This window comes from Leptonotus elevatus, chromosome 6 (assembly GCF_054856555.1).
Source record: "Leptonotus elevatus isolate MCC_2025b chromosome 6, RoL_Lele_1.0, whole genome shotgun sequence".
NCBI lineage: Eukaryota > Metazoa > Chordata > Actinopteri > Syngnathiformes > Syngnathidae > Leptonotus > Leptonotus elevatus.
The window spans coordinates 20,060,783-20,083,441 of record NC_141244.1 but is presented as its reverse complement, the minus strand read 5'-3'; the positions used below and the strand labels follow the sequence as shown (position 1 = coordinate 20,083,441).

Genomic DNA, 22,659 nt, shown 5'->3' with positions numbered 1-22,659 from the left:
CCAAGCACAATACTTTGTTATTCTTCAGACCACTATTTACTGTATATAATACAAATTACAGCAAAAATTCGTGTTTTTTTTAAAATACTGAAGTAAATTACAATCTGATTTTAATTGAAGTACTACTATCTTATTTGTATTAAAATTGTATTTTTAACCGTTATTCAGCGCTGCCATCTGGTGGTGAACAGCAGTACAACACCCACATCACAATAGTATTTAATCATTAAAAATATCTACGTACCCATATATAGCCATGTATACCGTAAAAAAACAAATTTTTTTAAATACACCAAATAACAATTTAGCTTTCTAATAGTTTAATTTTCATTTAACTTAATCAAGCAATAACTATTTTTAATTTATCATTTTGAACATGTACACACAATAATACGAAATACAACAAATATAATAAATATATCTGGATTAAACATGACATTGTCGTTTTTATTTGTGCACAAAGCTTTCCTATGTAACATTTGGTCCTACACAACTAAATAAAAAGTTTCCCATATAAAACAATGCAATAATCATAAATACAAGAATTATGCTATAACTTTCATCTGGTAGAATATTCTGATTTAATTGTACTGTAAAATAAAAACGTTACCGTATTTGACCAACTTTTTCTTTTCTTTTTTACTTACTGATGCATAATTTATATTTTGTCCGCTTTTAAAGAGAAGAGAATGAAGATGGGCACAAAAAAAGAGTGACAAGGTGTGGTTTAGGTCAACTTGTCTATTTAATATATAAAATACGGTAAAACATACGCAAAAAGGGGAGCAAGGGGAGCGCAAGAAGAGGGGAGCATTGGATACTTTGGTACAATAACAAACACTTTTTTGTAAAAGCAGTATAGATTTTGTAATAACATCAGTGCATACCTTTTATTTATGAAAATATACACAAATTGTATATCATTCTCAAACAAAAAAAAAGTCTCTTTACAACAAAAAAGCAGACTAGCCCAACACAATATATTAGCTTTTATTTCATATTTTTTTTCTTCATTTTTATTTGAATATATTTATGTGTGACGACGGTGTGTTGATATTACATTTTATTCCCCTTTGCTCTTGATCCATGCAGCAGTGACATGTGCGTCGAAAAATCGTGCGATGTTTATTCAGAACACAAACAAAACAAAAAAAAAAATCCCCAAACAAACCAAAAGATATTTATAGAATATTCACCAAATAAAAACTAAGCTACACAAAGAAAGTCTTCATCACGTCAATGACCTCGTCGTGACGATGATAATTTATATTCAGAATAATATCACCATAAAAAACAGACTTGTCACCAGCACGAATGAACACCGGAAAGCGAGCGTTTTAGCTTTGGAGGCCCACGTGTGGAAATCAATTTGAGCGTTTAGTCCAAATCCTTGATTTCAATCTTAGGGTCCATGCACTAGTACTAGTTTGTCACTCTTTGTCCCCGCTCGTATGATACTTCACTGCACTAGTCATTCTACTAGTTGGCCTTGTAGTGTTACTAGTGGAGCACAGTAGGTTTGTTGCATACTAGCATAGCAAAAGTGACACTAGTAGTTGAGACATGTTACTAGCAAGACAGTCATTCGACTAGTGCACTTACTAGTGAGGAGCAATCTAGTACTTGGACCTTCAGCTAGGTATCAAGGCTCTGGGAGAGAGAGAAAAAAAAACGCTCCAATGTCTTTCCCATAGCAGGCGGGGCTTGAAGATGATTGTCTTTTAGTGATTACGGCGCCCCCTATGGGAAGCAAACGGGTAACAACAACCACGTGGCGTTATGGCTTGAGGCAGACGCCCATAATAATCATGACAATAATGTCGCAGAAAACGAATGGCAAAATCCTTCATTTACTGCACTAAAAAGGACCACGTCGCACATTTTCCCAATAAATATTCATCAAAACTAAAAAGGTGCAGTGCTAATGTTGCGCTAATGGTTGCTATAACGGCATCGCCATGGCAACAGAAACCATTTTAAGTGGGATTGAATGTAGTGATATGTTGGGGGAAAATATTCAGTTCACCGTAATGTGAAAAGGGGATGATGTCAAGTGATGATTGACAGGGCAAAAGTGTGTGTGTTGACGTGAAATATAGTAGGTGTTAGCACATCTTTTTTTTTTTTTTATTATTATCTCTCCCCCTTTTTAGCCACTTGCATGGCTTTAATGTAGCATGTAAGGGGCAGTGTTTGGAAATTTAACTTAAAAAAAAAAAGCAACAATAAAAAAAATGTCAACAAAACCTTTAAGCATAAAATTTTAAAAACTGAGGAAAATACAATTTTTTTTTTCCTTCTTTGACTTTTTGGAAAACTAATTTGAAATGCAACACAAACTAATTGATACTTTTGGGGGAAATGCCTGAATATTAATAAGAAACATATTAAAAATGTGCACTTGTCACCATTAAAACCCCAGATCAGAGGGTCGTTAACTTCATACTTCAAAAAGTATACAAACACGTGGACGGATGGAACCTTTGCATTGATATGTGTGTAGGTGTGTGTTTGTGTGTAAAGTGCGCTCCATCGAGTCCCTTTTCTGCCCTAAAGCGCCCTCTGGTGCATTATTGACAAACTACACTTTTATATACTGTACATACAGCCATAAAGAATTATTTAAAAAAGGAGTTCCACTGAGAATCAGTTTTTTACGTTACTTCCTGCCAAATACTTAGCTCCTATGTACAATCCCTGTGGCGTCCACGTGGTCGTCGTCATTTAATATTATTATTATTATTATTCAAACTTGTCACACTCACACACGCAAGCACACACACGTATTGTTTATGTACCCCCCCCCCCCCCCCCCCAATGTGGTTCACGTAACGAGTCACCACACACACGCACGCACACACTACTCATCTCATCGGCCTCCCTGATTCTGTTGTTGCCATGGCAACAAATCATTCCAATTATGATTGCTTTCAGCCTTAATTAGCTAACTAATCAATGGAGGAGTTAATTCGTGTCTCGCTATCCGATTTGCAAGCAATGCCATTAGTGTTGGAAAAGTAAAAAGACAAAAGGTAGCATACGTGCCGACAAAAAACATGTGATGTATTTCTCTTCTCTGATTGGTCACAAGAACGTTGACAGGAAAACGGTTCGGTGCTAATGGGCTCCGTTCTGGGAAATATGTTACAAAATTGGATTGATGTTGGCATGGGTCAAAGGCAGGTTAAGTTTGGGAATTTGTATCCAAAAGCAAAACGAAAGTCAGACATTTTGAGGGACTTGTCTAATTTCGCACAGAATGTCGTCCATTTTGGGCCGGGGGGGGGGGGGGGGGGGACTCATGTTTGAAACTGAATCTAATGGCGGCCATTTTAGTGGTAAACCCTGAAATGAATTGAATGACTGAATTGGCCATTTGGGGACAATCATGAAATACAAAAACCGGAAGTCAGCCATTTTGATTTGAAGCAGCCTTTCATGTCAGAACTCTGTAACAGGAGGCCATTTTTGAGGGCTCATGTCCAAAAGTGAAAATGAAAGTCAGCCATTTTGTTTGAAGCAGCCTTTTGAGGAATTCATTTCAGAAATCAATCAGGAAGTTGAACATTTTAGGGACTAGAGTCCGAAAACGAATAAGTCTGTCAGTTAGAATTGGCGTGGCCATTTTAGGCGAGTCATACATGAAATTGAACAAGAAGGCAGCCATTTTGGGGGATTCAGACCAAAATCTAACAGGAATTTGGTTATCTTTAGCCATTCACTCCTGGATTTGAACTAAAAGTCAGCTGTTTTAGTTTGCAGCAGCCATTTTAGTGGACTCTGAAAATGTACAGGAAGTTTTGGGGGAATGTGACCAAAATTGAACAACTTCATGTCTGAACTTGAATGGCAAATCATCCATTTTGATTTTGGGTCATTTATGGAGCTTGGCTATTTGCCGGTGTGTCGCCCAGATAATTTTTTTAAGTTACCAACAAAGATCCGTTGTGTTCCATTTTGTGTTTTTCCGTTTGACTTTCTTGTGGCCAATCAAAAAAGAGCGCAATGTCACATGTTTTATCGCGATGCATTTCGCTATGCTTGATTTCAAAAGCAGCCTGCTTACGAGTGTGAAAGCAGCCCAAGATTCAGGGGGACTCGTCAGTCTGGTATTGGGTTATCTTTTTGCAGTGAGAAGGGGTGGGGGTACACATTTCCTTCATTGTCTTGATAAACTCTGGAGATGAATGGCGACACGTGGACGCAGTCGTGGCGCGCGCAAGGCATGCTGGGAAACCTCGCGAACGCCTTTTTGCACTATGCATTACAACTGGCTTTTTCCCGGCTTGCTGTCCCGAGTGAAAAGTAGAAATATGAAGTCTCCCCACAAATGTGATCACAAAAAATATGGGACATCAGGATTTGGGGTGTCATTTCAGGATGACCCTAAAACCTTTCCAGGTGAACTTAATTGGACTTTTGCCCAACTGTTCTGAGTTATAGTCATTTATGCACAACTTGCTGTTCACGGGTGTTTGATTGAAAATTTCAAAGGAAATCCAAATTCTGAAAAAGGAAAATCTTTCTGCATCTGTATTGTAACCGGCAACTGACCCTATAAATACAGTTGGCCAAGTCACGGGGGCCCGAACCAGCATGACACATCTTTTTTAATTTTTAATAAAATGCGTCACGGTCTTCATGTTTCTTGTTCAATTTGTGTGTTCTTCCCTTTTTGGAAGAAAAACTATACCACAGATATTAAAAAGCATCATTTCTTAAACTAATCCAACCAATAGCTGCATTTTTAAATATTTGGTTTTCACTCAATTAAATCTGTTTACATTAAAAACAGAGTATCTCATAGAAGTTTGTACACCCTTCACATTTATGTAAATATTTCAATGTATCGTTTCATGACACTCATGGATGACACCTTGCTACAATGTAATGTAGCCAGTGTTCAGCTTGTGTAACAGTGGAAATGTTAATGTCTAAATGGCTGGCAACAAAAGTGAGTACACCTCTAAGTCAAATTGCGTTGGACTGAGCTACAAGCTAAAAAATAAAAAAAATCTAGAATATTTTTTTTTTTACAAGAATACATTCATATTTTGGGGGTAAAAGTTTCAAGAATAAATCTTAATTTTACACAAATAAAATATTTGTGTTTTTTGGTAATATTTTGCAGAATTAAGTTCTAAAAAGAGTTATTTTTCCCTCCTAGAAAATGTGAAAACCTCTTAATCTTAGAAGATTAAAGTAATATTTTTCATAAATTTAAGCTTCAAACAGGATGTTGTCAGAAGGAAGTGGTCACTATGTGTCATCATCGGGTTGCAACTGAGAGACTGGAAGAGTCACTGGAAGGCAAAAAAGTGAAGCGAATTGGAAATAAATGAGAACAGCAAACTGTGCAAAAAGTACAGAACCAGCCAAGAGGTCAAAGGTCAAATGAAGTTCTCATCTCGAAAATTCATCTCAAAGCCCCAAACCTTTTGTGAGTATTGTATGTGAATGTGTTAAATGTTAAGCATGCTCGTGTGTGCGTGTGTGTGAAGGAGTTCTGGGGCTGGTGTGTGTGTGTGTTAAGGGGTTTGGGGGGGGGGGGGGGCACGGGCCTCAACTGGTTCTGTCCAGCCCAGCATGGCATCGGCACTTTATGTGACCCACGCGTCCAACCTCATCCTCTTCACGTTGTCCTGCTCCGGAGGCTCGGCCGAGGCGGGCCGCAGCAGCACCATAGTGGGCTGCTGGACGCCGGCCTGCTGGTGGAGGTGGAAGTCCGGACCCCCGCCGCCGCTCCCACCCCCTCCTCCGCCCCGACCTTGGGCGGCGTTGTCGTCCCGGTCGCTGCCGTCGTACGAGCTGCCGTTACTGCTCAGGCTGTCGACGGGAGAGCGGCCTTGGCCGGTAGCGGGGTACGATGGCAACACCTGCCCGTGGATTTGAACACCACCCATCATGGGGCAGGGAGTGCTGCGGTCCCGGTTGGGCGACACGGGCTCGGACTTGATGTTGAAGTGAGGGTTGGTGTTGACGGTCAGCGCTGTGCCCTGAGGGAGGGGAGCCATCGGCCTGTAGGGGGCAGCAGAGAAGTAAAATAGTCAGACATGCTGGACTACAAACAATGCTGCCACAGATACACTGAAAAGAGTAATTTTACTTATTACTTGATTTTAAAAGTAACTGTTACTTAACTGATTACTTGAGTTTAAAGTAACTTAGTTACTTTACTGATTACAGGATTTTAAAAGTAACCTAGTTTACTTTAATGATTACTTGATTTTAGAAGTAACTAACATTACTTATTACTTGACTCAGTTACTTTCCAGATTACTTAATTGTAAATGTAACTTAGTTGCTTTAATGATTAATGTACTCCATTTTTAAAGTAATTATTATTATTATAGTATTACCTTATTGATTACTTGATTTGAAAAGTAACATAGCTTATTAATTTTGTGATTTAAAAAGTAACTAAGTCAGACTAGAAGTTACTTTATCAGCTACTTTCAGCAGACGCTAACAACACTGCCGAACATAAAAATGTCAACCGTTTTTGCCAATACTTTATTGGAAGTGCATGTTAATCAATAATGTTTAAGGACAAAGTTTTTATAAAAAAATAAAAAATAAAATAGGAGACAGCCTTTTTGTCTTAACATTGTTTCAATCTCATGGTAAATGTGTACTTCTATGGAAAAAAAAATCGCAAAACCAAATTTTTGACACTGAAGTAATTTCATCAGAATAATTTTATTTATTTATTTAATTTTTTTGTGTGAAAAAAAGTCCTTATCTTACAGAAACAAAATATTTTATAATTTTTGTAACCTTACAAAAATAAAGGTGCATTTTCTAAGGAAAATTAATTGGGAGAAATGTAATACAGTAATACTAAATGACTTAAAACATAATTTTTTCTTTAAGCCTTTTAAAAATAAAATAACGCCCTCCCCCTCAGCAACCGTCCCATAATTTTAATACAATAAAATCACATTTTATTTTAACTTTATAAAATAAAAAATTCGATGAAATTTGAATGACAAAACAAAACATAACAGCAGGCAAGGTTGACATTGTGGAAGCACAAAAGTCACAAGCCATGCCTCAACACACGGGATGCTACATACACCACCATCATGTCTCCTTCCTCTTCCCATTCTCCACTTTTTCGTTACCCAACCAAAAAGTGCTACCTTTCACGCACCAACTTTTAACGAAGGCTCATCTTTCGACAGTGTCGTCAGGACTTTTTTTCCCCATGCCAATTAACGCCTATGGCCGCCAGAGGGAACTTTCTAATATGTCACATCAGCGGCTAATATCCACTCGTTTGCTGGCATATGCACACGCGCACACACTCCAGCACACACGCACACACATACGCTCCCCATCCTCATGCCAAACATGTAGATGGATGACGGCGGGCAAAAAGGTCCGAGTCAGCGTGTCGGTGACAGTGATGGAGTTCAGAGCGGCGGCCTAGCACCTTCGCTAACGATATAGGCAGAAGCAGACATCCTACCCAGAATGCTTTGCTTGGTAGTGAGAGATGTGATTTTGAAGCCATCTTTTTTTAATTGGTTTTAACAGTATACAAGCAAGTCCGAATTTAGAGTTGGGCACATTTAGTGTAGTGCCATCTTGTGCCACAACATGCCTGGCAGCACTGAGGTCTACTGCGAGAAATGCAGCGTCACAGAGCAAGAGGAAGACTAAAAGTGTTATTATTATTTCTTTAATGTGGTTTCTCCATTGCATATTTTCCCTTATCATGGATGAGTAAGAATGTATCACTGTAATATTTTTGTGCTCGCGGACCTCGGGGTAACCCGGTTTCACAAGCACGGTAAAAAACAATAGCGGACATGTAAGGTTTGCAGAAGCCACGCAGCAGACACAAAGACGAGTGAGCAAGCGTGTCAGTGTGGTGGCTGTGCTTCACCTGAGGCTAGCAGCAATGTTGGAGATGCAGTTAACCATCTCTGCACTCTGTTTGTCTGAACCCCACATGCTGTGGAAACAAGTGGGGGTGGGGGGGTGGGGATGGTTATAGGGGGCACAGCCTCATTTGTTTGTCACTGATGCAGCCAAAGATGGCCGCCAGTTCTTAAAGTGAGCAGACGAGCAGAGGTTGCTGCCCAAATCGGGTCACCTTTGAAACACACATGCTACTGGGATGCACCTAAGCTAACGGCTAATGCACGTGAGTTGAAGCTAAAATCACATCAAAACTGTTTTCATATTTTTAAAAAATCAATAAAAAAATGGAAGTTTGACACATAAAAACTCTCACCACATGGCTTTTGAAGCCAAATTCAGAGCTTTAAGTTCGGGTTTCAATCATGGTTTGAAACCCGAACACGAAACCCTATCCTTGACTTCAAATTCAAACAAACTCAGGCTTAAAATCTGAAACCCTATTTTGAAAATCATAAACTTAAAACCTGGATTAAAATTTAATTTTAAACCAAAAACAGTCAAGTGGAAGTTTGACACATAAAAACTCTCACCACATGGCTTTTGAAACCAAATTTAGAGCTTTAAATTCGGGTTTCAATCATGGTTTGAAACCCGAACACGAAACCCTATCCTTGACTTCAAATTCAAACAAACTCAGGCTTAAAATCTGAATCTGAAACCCTAGTTTGAAAATCCTTAACTTAAAACCTGAATTCAAATTTAATTTGAAACCAAAACTCAAATTTGAAACCCTAACACAAGCTTGTAAAAAAAACAAAAAACAAAAATCCTAGTATGAAACCCTAACACTGGTTTGAAACTCAAATCTCTGTTACAAAACCCAATTTGAAAGTGTGTGAAACCTTAATTAAAAACTCTAATCATGTCTTGAAACCCTAATCCAGGTTTGAAACCCTAAATTCCAATCTTAACTTGATATCCCAATCAAACACTAACTCTAATTTGATACCATAGTTTAAAACCCGAATCATAGTTTGCTTCCCTAATTTAAAATCCAAAATGTAATTTCATACCTTGATTCTAACTAACTACAATTTAATAGTCAAACCATAGTTTGGTAACCTAATCCAATTCATTTGATACCCTGATTCAAAACCCACTCATATGATATTCTAATTTACAACCTTAACCCTAATTTAATGCCCCAATCCAAAACCCTAGCCATAGTTTATTATCTTAAATCAAAATGGTAGTTTGATACCCTAATCTAAAACAATAACCTTTGTTTCAAAACCTTAATTATATGCCTTCAATTTAAAACCCTAATTGTAGTTTGATATACTAATTTAAAACCCTGGTTTGATACGGTTTCAAAACCCTAACCTTTATTTGATGCCCCTATTAAAACCGTAACCCAATTTTAATATTCTGATTTAAAACCCTAACCCCGTGTGAAGTTCACAGTCCATGCGTGTGCGTGCGTGCGTGCGCCTTACACCAGGTTGGTGAGGGAGGCCAGGCTGATGGGCGGCGCCGTCTGTTGCTGGGCGACGGCCGGCTGCTGTTGCTGTTGCCAGGCAGCCATGTTGCCGGGCACCAGGCCCGCCGGCGTGAACGTCTGCAGGGCCGTCAGGTCGGCGCTCGTCAGCTGGTACTCTGAAAGGAACGCAAAGCGGGCCGGACATCAATATGCAGCGGCGCTGATCCATATTCATCGTCATCTTCATATCATATTCACGCCGCGGCTTTGAAGTAGCTACAAAGTGAATATTCATTCGCTGCCGGGAGGCGCGCCAGATTCTTCACGACATAATTCATGTTTTTTAAACGGGCCTTACTCGGCGGGACGCTGGTGGTGCCTACCGCCGCTCCAGGCGGACGACCACCTACCAACATGCATTGCAGCTAATAGGAGCAAGTCGCACTTCAAAGACGCATTTCAAACCACAACTCTTGTGTTTGACACCTGACTTGGAACCTTTGCAAGAAACCCCCACAAAGGCTTAAAAGTCTTATTTGAAACCTTAACCCTTGTTTAAAACCTTCATTTAGAACACTAACACAGGCTTCAAACCCTCATTTGAGACCCTGCACACAGGTTTGAAACTCTAATAAGAAACCTCACACAGGTTCGATACCTTAATTTCAAACCCTAATCTTGGGTTGAAATCCTCTTACTGAAAACCTTATCACAAGCTTGAAACCATCACACAGGCTTGATACCCGAAATCAATGTCTTAAACACTTAATCTTGAAACTCGAACCTGAAACCATAGCAATGGCTTGAAACCCTTTTAAAACCCTCACCCAAGATTGAAAACTTAATTTGAACTGAAAATCTCAAACCATGTATGAAACCCTCACGCAGACTTGATATCCTAATTTGAAATCTCACCTATGGCTTGAAACATTGGCCCGAACCCTTTTTAAAACCCTAGCCCAGGCTTGAAAACCCAATTTGATGCCCTAACCAAATTTGTAAAAATTCAAACAGACTTAATATAGTTTGAAACCCTAATTTGAAACCCTAATCCTGTTTTGACATTAAGCCGGCTTTGAAACCCTCATTTGTAACGCTAGGCTTGGCTCGAAACCTGAAATTAAAACCACAACTCTCACACAGTCTTGATACCCGAATTTAAAACCCCAACCGTACCTTGAAACCCCAACACTTGTTTGAAACCTGCAGACAGGCTTAAAACCATTATATAAAACCCCAATGCTCATTTGAAACCCTAAACTTGGCTTGCGACCCTAATTTGAAACCCTGACCCAGATTTAAAACCTAATTTGACATCTGGCTTGATATCATGTGGCATAAGTCGAGAGTTTTAACAACAACCACTGAAAAATCTGGAATCCCGACGCTAATTTGAAACCTTAACTTGCAACTTGTTAGTGTGGGCAGGTTTAGCAGCTAGTAGGCTAATTTAGCTAGCCAAGCATGGGAATCCCATCCGAGGGGGGGTTGTGGCGCACACTCAGATTGACTCAACGTAACGCTCGCCGCGTTACCTAGCGGCGCTCGAGGCAGATGGCTTCCCACGAACGCAGGGATGTGGGTCAGCTGCTAAACTGGAGCAAAACCGGCACTTTCTTCTTTGAAATGCTCGGCATGCTTTTATGTCAAAAGTTCGGCGCCAATTAAACGCGCGCTCAAAGCTTTTGATCATGAGCGCATCTACATTGTAAATAAGATTGATTTAAATAATAAGAAACACATAAATGAAGCTGTCCGACACACTTTGTTTAATGGACCAGCTAGCTCGTATTTTCTTGAAATTATTATTTATTTTTTTACATTTAAGAATTTTTATTAATTTTAAATTAAATTTCGGTATGGAATAAATTTACAAAATTAACTGTTAGTGTGAAGAAGGAATATTACACTCTAAAAACAGTTGGGTCAAAAGTAGCCCAATTATGGATCAAAAATGGACCGATCCACTTTATGGGTCAATTTGACTCAAATTTCTGGGTTATTTTATACAAAATGACCCAATTTTCTGACCCAAGTAAAGGACCTGACCAATATTTATGAGTTGTTTTACACTAAAAGGCCCATCTCTTGACTCAAAGTTGGGTCAAATTGAACCAAGTAGAGAATCGGTCAATTTGGGTTATTTTTGACCCAACTGTTTTTAGAGTGTAGGATTGTATGCTTTAAATATGATGTAAATGTAAGATAAAGTAAATTACAGGTGTAAATACATTAAAATAGGGTGTAAGTACGAGTTGTATAAGTCGAGTTGTGTTTAACTTTTAAGTATAAGTATAAAACCTGTGCCTTATTTTTGTTGAAAACCTGGGCTGCATTTTAATATATTTTATTATTTTAATACAGAGGTGGTACTAAGTGTAAAAATGTAACATTACCAGTGTTGTAGGCCGTCTGCATGGCGGAGAAGGGTGCCAGGAGGCTGGGCGTCGCCACGGAAACAACCGGGGTGGTGAGGGGCTGCGGTACCTGGGAGCCGCCTAGCCGCTGAGCATTCTGGGAAGAAGACACAGGACAACACGGCTGAGCCAGAGGTGGATGCTAGCGGTTAGCTTAGCAAACACTGTAAAGTGCATAAAGGCTCCGCCCCCATGCTGTACAGTGATTCAATAAATCGACATCAGTTGTATCATATTAATATTCACCCTGTCGAGATTTAACATGCTTCCTGAGACTTTGCCGCCGCCGGCACACTTTTAGCATGGGCGTGCAAAGATGTCTCGCATCTTAGGTTGCCAAGGTGACGCTGGCGTTATGGTCAGTTGCTGTGGTGAAAGGTGCGAGGCATGCCATGCTCGTGTGTGTGAGTATGCACTCTCTGGACACTTCATTAGGTACACCTGCAAACTCTACTAAGATCCCGAACAAGAGCTGGATCCACAATGGCGACCTAATGCTCCTGTCCTGTCCCATCCTGTCCAACTTGTTGTGTCCCTTTCCACAAAGGGTGTATCATTTCCTGATGCACTGCTACTATCCTGTCCTATTTGCTAATTGTAGCATCCATTCCTAACTGTCAGGCTTACTACTGTCCTGTCCTGTCCAATCAGCTTCTTGCCATGTCCCTTCTTCAAAGGTGTAGCACTATCTGGCTCCTGGTCCTGTCCTATTTACCATTAGTTTCATTCCTGCCTCACGGGGTGTAGTTTTGCCTAGCTCAGTGGTCTGCAACCTGCGGCTCTGGAGCCACATGTGGCTCTTTCGTCTATCTCATGTGGCTCCCTGTGGATCTAAAAATAGTGTAAATTGATCAAATATTCTTTAAATCCATTAATAATGTAAGGGCTATTTGAGCTATTGAGCCATTTTCAGCAGTAAAAAGTTCATATTTTGTCCAGAATTAATTCATTATTTTTCATGGACAATTAAGACCTTTAAAAACGAAATTTGCCACTTGCTGTCGACTGAAGATGACCTCATGTGTGCTGAAGAAGTAGGTAACCTGCCGGCCAATCACGGCTCACCTGTTTTCTGGGTTTGGTCGGTAAACTGAGACATGATTGGCCGTTACCTACCATGTGATGTCATCTTCAGTCAACAGCAAGTGGAAATATTTGTTTTTAAAGATATTAATTGTACATGAAAAACAATAAAGTTATCAAATTAATTCTGGACAAAATATGAACTTTTTAATGCTGAAAATGTCTCAATTAGTCAAGTATCCATTTAAATAAAAATTAATAAATAAATATTCAAAATAATTTTTAAGTTTTCAGAAAAAAGTGAAGGGTAGATGAAAGTTTTAAAAAATGCTTAAAAATTTGCAAAAAGTGACCACGTGATGTCCAAAAGAGAAGAAGAAAAGAAGAAAATTCCCATAAAATGTCCATGAAATTGCCAAAAATGTCATAGAAAAATAAAGAATAAAGAAAATGTTCAAAAGTAACCATAAAATGTCAAAAAACAAAAGCAGAAAATTACCTTATGTCTTTGGAATTGCCCCCAAAAATCCTGAAAATATATATTTTTTTAAAGCAAAAAAGAAAACATTCAAGAAGTAACTGTAAAATGTCCAAAAACAAAAGAAGAAATCCTGAAAATTACCATATAATGTCCACAAAAATGCCAAAAAAAGGTCAAGAATATCTATAAAATGTCCAAAAGGCAAAAAGAGAGGCATAAAATTACCATATGACCATAAAATTGCAAAAAATGTCAGGACAGAAAAGTCAAAAAATGCATGAAAAAAAAAAAGGTAGAAGAAAATGAGGTGGATGTATATTTACACTAACAAACAGTTTCGTTCATCACAATGTTCAAATGTTTTACCGCTGCAAAGAGACTTCTTGTTATTTATTTGGCCTAAAAATGGCTCTTTTGACAGTAAAGGTTGCTGACCCCTGGCCTGGCCAATGTCTATTGATCTGTCCTGTTCCATTAGAGTATGAGTGTCCAATTCTGTCCTCTTTGCTTGTCACATTGACTTCTACTGTCCTGTCCTATCTTGCTTACTTCCTGTGAACGCATGCAGCGGCCTAACAAACATCAAACAAACGTCCACTTGCAGGGCACAGCAGAGAAGGTCGCCTGATCATCAATATCCGAAATAAATAAATACAATGTAGCCCCTAGCATTAGCCTAACATTTTGTTGATCATGAATGAGTTATGTTAAGTTATGATCAGGTGACCGGTCGGCTGTGTCTCTCGCTCGTGTCAAACGCCGTAACGACTGTGGTTAGGTCGTGACCGGCGTGCGCACGTTCATGCATGTTGTGTTCACACACAATTGGACATCACACGCGCGTGCCAAAGGTTGCCGAAGCTTCTATTCACCTCGCTGACCAGCTCCAGCTCTTCTTCTGTCTGCGCGGCAGGAGGAAACAAACAAGGTGACCACTCAAGTCAAACACAAAAGAAAAAGCGTGTGGTCTGACTGTGAATTTTTATTTGTTTCGTTTGGTTGAGTAAAGAGTGAAATGGATTTGAATTCTGACTGAATTGTTCACAAATGGTTTAGATCCTATTTGGCAGACACAACTTTTTGTGTTAGCCTTGGTTGCTCGGCCCCACTGTTGTAAGGTGTTCCACAGGGTTCAATTTGGGGGCCCCTGCTTTTCTCATTGTATATACTGCCACTGGGTTTCATCTTAAGAAAACATGGTATTTCCTTTGACTGCTATGCAGATAACTGATGACGAAAAATGACTTAACTTTACCATTAATCCTGTAGTTTCGTTTATATTGTCTCTATAACGTGGCCGAGTCTGAAAATTCTCCCCCAAATTGTGACTCAGTGTGAATAATTGTTATTAATACGTCATGCTATTTTTCTTGCGTCTCACCAGCTGCATGAGGCTCTTGCCACCTTGCGAGGTGATGACCCGGAGGTCCGACTTGCGAGCGCTGACCATCTGAGGATTGCCGGGAGGCGGAGACTTGGCGGGGACCACTTTGAGCAGGTTGCTGTTGTTGCCATTGGAGACGGACAGCAGGCCCGGCGAGGCTCGAGCGCTAATGTAGCCGTTAGCTAAAGAAGCACACAGAGGAGTGGGTTGATTTCAAACAATAATCGAAATAAATATTTTTTTAAAGTGTCTAATGAAGTGTCTAATGAATATGAATAATAAGCTAACAAGGATGCGCGGTGGCTTGGTTGTCATGGTAACAAACAGAATGAAGAATTTAAATGTTGGGCTGAAGAAGTAAACTTTTGAAGACGAATAGGTCAGTCGGGGGTGGGGTCAATTTGGGTGGAGGAATATCTGGTTGTCATGGTAATAAGACACACACGCACACACGAACACACAAACAACACACATTCGGGAGTGCGATAGCTGAGAGAGGTTCTCCATGACACTCCTTTCTGATGACAGTGGTGACATGCTACTCTGCTCATTGTCAACCACACACACACACACACACACACACACACACGCACATTAGTGTTTGTGTATTTGTGTTTCTGTGCGCGCGTAGATTCCACGGGGTGGCGATGTGGTGACTCTGGACTGGGGAATGTTGGGAATGGCGTCTGACGTCAATGTGGATGTTCCCGAAGAGCTGAGCGCACAACAGCTGAGATTCAAACACACACGTACACACACGGGAAGGAAAGGTGATACGAAAGGGGGAACGGGTAGGGGGGGAGGTGGGTTCGAGGAGACGCATTAGCAGACCGCAAGAAGCTTCCGGATGCATGGAGTCACCTGAGCTGTGATTTGACTGGATGGCGTTTTGGATTTCAACACATGATGAAGATAAAGGCAACACTCAAGCAGAAAAGACCAAAAAAGACCAACATTACGCTTCCTTCACAGCTCACAAGTAGAAGCTAAAAATAGCCACCCAAAAGGTTCAAATCGATTTTGGCCAAGCAAATTTCTGACCCGGATTCATGTTTATGTACAAGTCCTTTCCTAAGAATAATAAAATGATTTTTCCCAGTCAATGAACTCAGACTAACAATCATTCCAAACGCTGCCTCGTTTTGTGTGATCAAGTGCAGACGGGTGAATGTAAACCGAACCTCCATCCAGCCACCAGAGGGAACGTTTAACCCTCACGCCATTGACTTTCCTTTCAGATTGTTTACGGCCATTTTTGTGAAGAGGTGTATTTATGTCATGCTATTTTTACAGCATAAAGTTTTTAACTAACGTCAATTCTAGTCATTATTTGTTTTCTGTGAAAAAAATCACCAATATTGCTGCAGCTTGCCGAGTTAGTTGTGAAACTCTTTTTGTGATCTGTCTTTGTGTATATTGGCCCTCTGAGTGTACTGCCCCCAGGTGGCCAAGGCGCACACACGAGAAGGAGCAGCACAATGTTCACTGAATTGAAGCAAAAAAAAAAAGGGGACTGTTTAAAAAACAGTTAAATTCTTTATATTCCATTTGAATATGTCATTAAAATGTTATAAAGTCAAATATTGAGTGTTCTTTCTTTTTAAAAACACATGAAACAAATTTTGAATTGGCATTTCCATCATTTTAATAGAGAAATATGATTTGACCACCACTGTACAGCCACTTTTTAAATGACCATTTAATACTTTTACACACTCTAAAAACAGCTGGGTCAAAAGTAACCCAATTATGGATCAAAAATGGACCGATCCACTTTATGGGACTTTTTGGGTTGTTTTATACAAAATGACCCAATTTTTGAACCAAGTAAAGGATTTGACCAATATTTATGACTTGGTTTTACACTAAAAGACCCATTTCTTGACTCAAAGTTGGGTTAAATAGACCCAAGTAGACGATCGGTCCATTTTTAAACCATAGTTGGGTTATTTTTGACCAAACTGTTTTTAGAGTGTATGGTCAGCAGAGTGTGTTTACAATTCTTACCATCAGAATGGCGGCATCCACTGCAGTGCCATTAAACACCTCTTTTCAGATACTAAACTTATTTTTTTGTTTTCATACATTTAGATTGGCTAAAAGTAACAACCCAAGAGCCAAAAGGGTGTAATCTGTTTTAAAGAATATGTTGTTGATGCATTGGAAATTATACAATTAGACAAAAATCTGCTAAACACTGCTAAAATGTAAAAAAAGAAAAGAAAAGAAAAAGAAAAGTACGCTGGACACAAATGGCCAGCATGGAGCCCAGAGGTTATGGAAAAAAAGAAGAAGAAAGAAAACAAGAAGATATCTGTTAGTGCTGGCACTGTATGTGCCTCTAATGGGCTTTAAGGGGGAAGCTCTGGCCAGCGTCAAAGTCACCTCTGAGGATCGGTCGCTGCCAAGATTGGCGACGCTGGGGCGGGGCTATTGCGGAGAGGGGAGATGAGGGGCAACAGCTGACAGGGGCCCCCAAGGGCGGGCGGGCGGGGGCGTTGGTGTCTGAGGAACACACGACGGGTGTTGCCAGATCTATTTGTCGCAGTTGTCGCGGGGACATTTGGTCTCAGCTGCTTTGCACAATAAAATTTTGAGGCACGCGTCTGCACAGTGGCGCCTTGAGATACAAGTTGAATGTGTTCTGTGATCTTGCTCGTAACTCAAGACACTCACATCTCTTTCGCCTTTGAAATGAATAAAAATGGCATTAATTCACCAATAAAAAGTTTTGTAACCTGTTTTTTTTTTTTTTATGAAAAAAGTCACTATAATATTTCACTTTATAAAACCATTCAGTACTGTAATTAAATAGAAGGTGAAGATAATGCCCAATTGACATAGTGCCACTTATGATGTGCTCACCTTGGCCACCAGTGGGCAGTAGTATCATACAGACAATGATGACAAACAAAGAAGAGTTTCACAACTACATGACTCAGTAAGCCGTAGAAACATTTCGGGCTTGACCGATACAGATTTTTTTTAGGCCGATGCTGATTCAGATATTTGGCAGAATACATTTCTGATAACCGATTAATCGGCAGATTAACTCATTCCCTCCCTGCCATTTTCACTGAAGCAATCACCATCACCCCCGTTTTACTGGATTCTGACCGATTTTTCAAAGCCCACAGAATATTGTGTTCTATTGCTATAAAAACATGGAATCTACCAAAAGAAAGATTAGTCTCTTCTTTCATCAGGAAAAAAACTTATATTTCTATCTGTTTCCGTTTTGCACCAATTAGCATTAGAATATAGCTACGTTTCGTCATTATTCGCAAATCTTTTTAAAACAATAGGGAAGAGAGCTTTTTTTGCAACATGGCCCTGGCTGATCTCTTATACTCTGCTGCCACCTGCTGGTCGTTTTTTTGTAAAAACTACCATTGCTTTAAGCGACCTCTTCAGGTCGGAGGCACCCTTCTGTATGCTCTAGTATAAAAAAACCCCATAAAAAAACGTATAAATAAATTTTTGGGACCATGGCAATATTAAAAATAGAAATGTTTTATACGTTTTTGGGAGCAAATAAGTTAACTATAAAAATGTATAATGAATAAAATAACTTATTTTTTGGTCCCTTAATGCTTACAGCAATAAAGATATGAATTACAGGCAGAACATTTTAATGTTTTACAATACGTTGTCCTGCAGAGAGAAAAAACAACTTTTTTGGGGGGGGGTGATATTAGCTTTATCTTATGTTGGAAAATAAAAACCAGAAAAGAACAATTGGCTGCTTTTTGCCGACTTTGAAATTGCTAATATTAGCTGGTTGATTCATCAGTCGGGCCCTACCATAACTTTCACTTTCTCTTATCCATATCAAACGGTTGCTCCCCGGTCACATTCTGTCTTGTGGACTGTGACCTTCAGCTGTTGCCTGTCAACAACATTGGTGTGTGTGATTGTGCGTTGCAAACCAAGCAAGCCTGTTGTTGCCACCCAGCAAAATAATCTGCCGTTGTTTGTTTACGAGACGCAACAATCATTTGGCTAGTTGACGGCCAGCAGGATAAAATGTGTGTACATGCATGTGTGTGTGTGTGTGTGCGTGTGAAGAGACGAGACTTACGGACTGGACTTGGGCACCCTCCGTTGGAGTTTCCCAGATCTCCAGTGAGGAGTGCACCTGCGGACCAGGAGACAAAATTCCTTATATTCAATTTAAATAATCTATTTTAATCTATCAATGAAGGATCTTGTTAAACAAGTATTCCACGGTTGACAATTTTGTGAGAGGGGCAAAATGTCAACTAACTCAATAAACAATAACATTTAATCTATACAGATGTTACTTGAATTGAATGATGCATTTTTTGACCCTCTGTGTAGCACAATAAGTCAAAATATTAAAAAAGATGCAGTGCACGAGTAAACCTCCAAAAGTGAGCATTCATGTCTTTGCACAAGCAGAATTCCCGCATTCGATTTAACGAATGAAATGTGCAAAATGCGTTATTAAGGAGGTCGTGTAGAAGTAAAATATAATAAAAGACAAGGGGGGAGTAAACAAACATATTTCGGGAGGTGGAAGTTGTTCGTCTCGCAAAGAGGAGCCGTCAATCAAATGGTGTGGGCGGCACTTCACAGCCGGCTGTTGTTTTTGAAGAGGCTTTTGTTTTGGCGCTCCTTCGCTTGATGATGCTTCCACACGAATGAACCTCGTCAGTCAGCAGCGAGCATCAAAAGACGCTTCTGTCAGCGTTGCGCGAGCGCGCGCGTGGAAGTTTAAATTAAAGCAATAACGAACGGGTCCTCGCACCCCCGCAGTCGCCACTCGGAGAACTCCGTGCAAGTTTACCGACTTTGAAGGGAGTGAAATCACACATATTGCCAAAAGGAGATAACTATGAATCTAAAGTTCTTCACACAAGCTAGCATCTGTTTTGAATGTGGTTCAAGTTTGGCAGCAATTGGACAGAATCTCTATGACGAGTTTGTCTTTGAAAGACCCCTGTGGAAATGACCAAAATGGCTAACTTCCTGTGTCTTCTCAGACATTGGTTCTTGTTTTGAGACTTTTTTGGGGGTTTAATTTAATCATGACAAACCAAATTTCACATTATTACTGTAAGTCGAAGTGACTTTGGGAGCAGAGTTGTTTATAAAATAAGGGCTCAAAATGTCCCCTTCAAACCAAAATGGCTGACTTTTTGGGCACGGGTTCTTGAGACTTTTGCACCTACCCGTGATAGACATTGCTCCATGTTGCTAGGTGAAATGGGGTTTAGGAGCCGTATTTTCAAAAAGTGTCTGAGGTTGTTCCGTATTGTTTAGCTTTATACTACACTGCCTACCTCAAAATGGCTGACTTCCTAAGTCTTTTCAGGCATGGCGTGTTGAGACTTTTTGTGCGTCTACTCATGATACACATGCCTAAGTCAAACAGGCTTCAGGGACTGAATTGATTTAAAAATATGGTTGTGTCCACTTGAGCTAATTTAGCCTAAAATGGTCACTTCAAACCAAAATGGCTGACTTCCTGTGTATTTTCAAGCATGGCTTCTTGAGACTTTTCTGTGGGTCTACTCATGATTGACATTGCTATTAAATTAAAATGTCCTCAGTGAAACTAGCTTCGGGGGCTAAATGTCTCTCAAAAAAGTTTCCCATGTTCGAGCTCTTAACACAAAACCGCAGTGGAGCGTCGTACCTGCGCTGGCGGGTCGCTGCGGCAGCCCCGGCGAGACGCTGTTCCTCTGCAAGGTGGGTTGCTGCGGTGAAAGCAGGCGGGGGTCCGAGAGGGCGGCGTTGATGAAGGAGGTGGTGGTGACCAGGGTGCCGCCCGGGTTGTTGCTGAACTGGAGGGTGGCTGGTTGCGGCAGTGAGGCGCTGTGATTGGACACCGGCACGGTGACGGGCATGGAGAAGGTTGGCTGCGGGACGGCGGCCTGGTGGTATGCGAGAGAAGAGAGGGCGGGGGATTAGTCAGTGTTCACAATGCCAAAATTCACCCCGAAGCGGGTGGTCAAATTAGCTTATTTAGCTTATCATCAGCGAAGCAAACAAGCCTGAGCGTGGGAAAACAGTCACACCAAAACAAGTCATGTCATCTACTAGCTCCTTCCCACCCGCTAATATTACAAGCTAACACTACATCACAATGCTAATGCTACATCCCACCAGCTATATACTGAATCCCGATGTTCTCAATGGATTACATAGCTAATGCTACATTCCACGGCTAAAGCTACATTAACATTAGCACACGTTAACAATGAAATAAGGCACTAACACTGCTAATAACGGATCACATTGCTAATGCTACAGTCCACCACTTATGTTGCAACCCGCCGCGAAACAGACATAACACATAACATGCTAATGCTACATGCTAATGACACATCTCATTACATTGACAAAAATACCGGCGAATAAAATGTACACAATTTTAAACATTTTCCATATTTTAAATGGTACAAAACTATCAAGTTATTTTAACTGCCACTATACAACATATACACACAAACGCGTCCACACGGGAAGAGACATTTTTATAAGTGTTTTGGAAATGGATGTCGAGAACCATTTCGGGTTGTCCTGCAAGGTGACCCACTTCTCAGTGAAAGCAGGACTTCTATATAAAGAATGTGGGCCAAAGCGCCCGAGTTTTGGGCTCTGTGCTCGGCTTGTACAGCCTGGGACCCACTTTGACTGTGAAGAAGGTGAAGGCACTCGAGATGAAAGAAAACTTTGCTTCATTTGAAACATGAAACAGTTTCAAAGGTTTCATTAGTACAGCATCTCCAATTTTTGATCGAAGCGTCTGGAACGTATTCTCTGTGATACGCAAGGGTTTAATATGGTATCAAGTGCACACAGTTCCAAAAATATTCTATGTAGCCCCCTTTCACACTGCCCATCAAAGCTAGCTTCATACAATGTCACTGTACTGTGTGAAAGGTACCAAAACGGAGCGAGCGGTTGAAGTGTTAACCGAGGTACTATCAAGCTCATCGAGTCACGGTAGTGCTCGTCTCGTCTCAGGCGTAAGATCATAAAAGCGATCAGGGTGACCGTGCGCGTTCCCCGGCGCCCAATCACGAGCCCGGCAGTTAGCCAGCTCGTAAAATCGAACGGCGCTCGTTAAGGTGACATTAATGGGGAGATTGAGCGCCAGGGGAAAAGACATCAATCGCGGCGAGAGGCGGAACCCGAGCCGGTTCACGAACGGAGCGTCGTGTCCAGTCAGGGACGTTTCCATGGCGACTGCACGCCAGGTCTATGAATAGTCACCTCCTCACAGTAGGAAGGCGTGAACCTGAGGTATTAGATGGAGTTAATACCCCAACCAAAAAAGTGTTTTTCTTGCCTGCGGTTGCCATGACGATGGCGGTGACAGCCCAGGATGTCGTTAGCGTACCTTTCGCACACTGCATGATTATTTTTATAGCACACTTGATGATTTGCCTCACTATTATGAATATGCCCGCATAAAGTCAAGTATGGATTGTCAGGATTTATTACTTTTGAAGGAATTATAGGCACGACAGTGTTTGTAAAGCCAATAAAGTCGCAGATATAACTTCATTTCTTTACTAGGGGAGTTTGATGGATTGAATATTACTTTAGGATGAATAAAACAACTTGTTTTAATTATTCCAAAAATGTGTACTGTATACATAATTTTATTTCTATTTTCTATTATCCTTTTAATTTTTTTAATTTTTTATTAATAACATATTTCTTAATAGTTTATTAATTTTATTTATTTCACATTGCTTCTATATTTTGCATTAAGTATTCGATTAATTTAAAATACCTTATAATAAAAAAATGATAACAAAAGAAAAGTCAATTACTCATACACAGATTTGTTATGGCAACATGAGCTTCGTGCACATGCCCAAAAAATTAATACAAATGTGGCAACACACTCCACAAACATGGCTGACATGCAAGCTGCACTTTATAGCTTCTATTTTTCCAGTAAAAGCAAAACTAAGTAAGCTAAAATTTCAGTAATTTCTCTCTTCTGTTAGAGCAGGTTTGTTTT

At 40.2% G+C, this 22,659-nt stretch overlaps 1 protein-coding gene across 8 annotated transcripts in view; it reads right to left on the bottom strand.

Annotated features, from left to right (window-relative positions):
- Nucleotides 1–726: 726 nt before the first annotated feature.
- mef2d (myocyte enhancer factor 2d) overlaps nucleotides 727–22,659 on the bottom strand; it is an 84,529-nt gene continuing 62,596 nt past the window's right edge. For 4 of the 8 annotated variants that reach the window (XM_086077954.1, XM_086077947.1, XM_086077948.1 and 1 more), the window contains 8 exons: nucleotides 20,317–20,554; nucleotides 18,736–18,792; nucleotides 14,652–14,836; nucleotides 14,143–14,172; nucleotides 11,746–11,863; nucleotides 9,366–9,525; nucleotides 7,892–7,960; nucleotides 727–6,018 (listed from right to left, as the gene is read on the bottom strand). In XM_086077954.1, the coding sequence (XP_085934080.1) occupies nucleotides 5,601–6,018; nucleotides 7,892–7,960; nucleotides 9,366–9,525; nucleotides 11,746–11,863; nucleotides 14,143–14,172; nucleotides 14,652–14,836; nucleotides 18,736–18,792; nucleotides 20,317–20,554 (1,275 nt within the window). In that variant the 3' untranslated portion in view covers nucleotides 727–5,600. Of the gene's footprint in view, nucleotides 6,019–7,887; nucleotides 7,961–9,365; nucleotides 9,526–11,745; nucleotides 11,864–14,142; nucleotides 14,173–14,651; nucleotides 14,837–18,735; nucleotides 18,793–20,316; nucleotides 20,555–22,659 lie in introns of those variants that run through there. The other 4 variants (XM_086077951.1, XM_086077950.1, XM_086077953.1 and 1 more) reach the window with 4 other exon arrangements.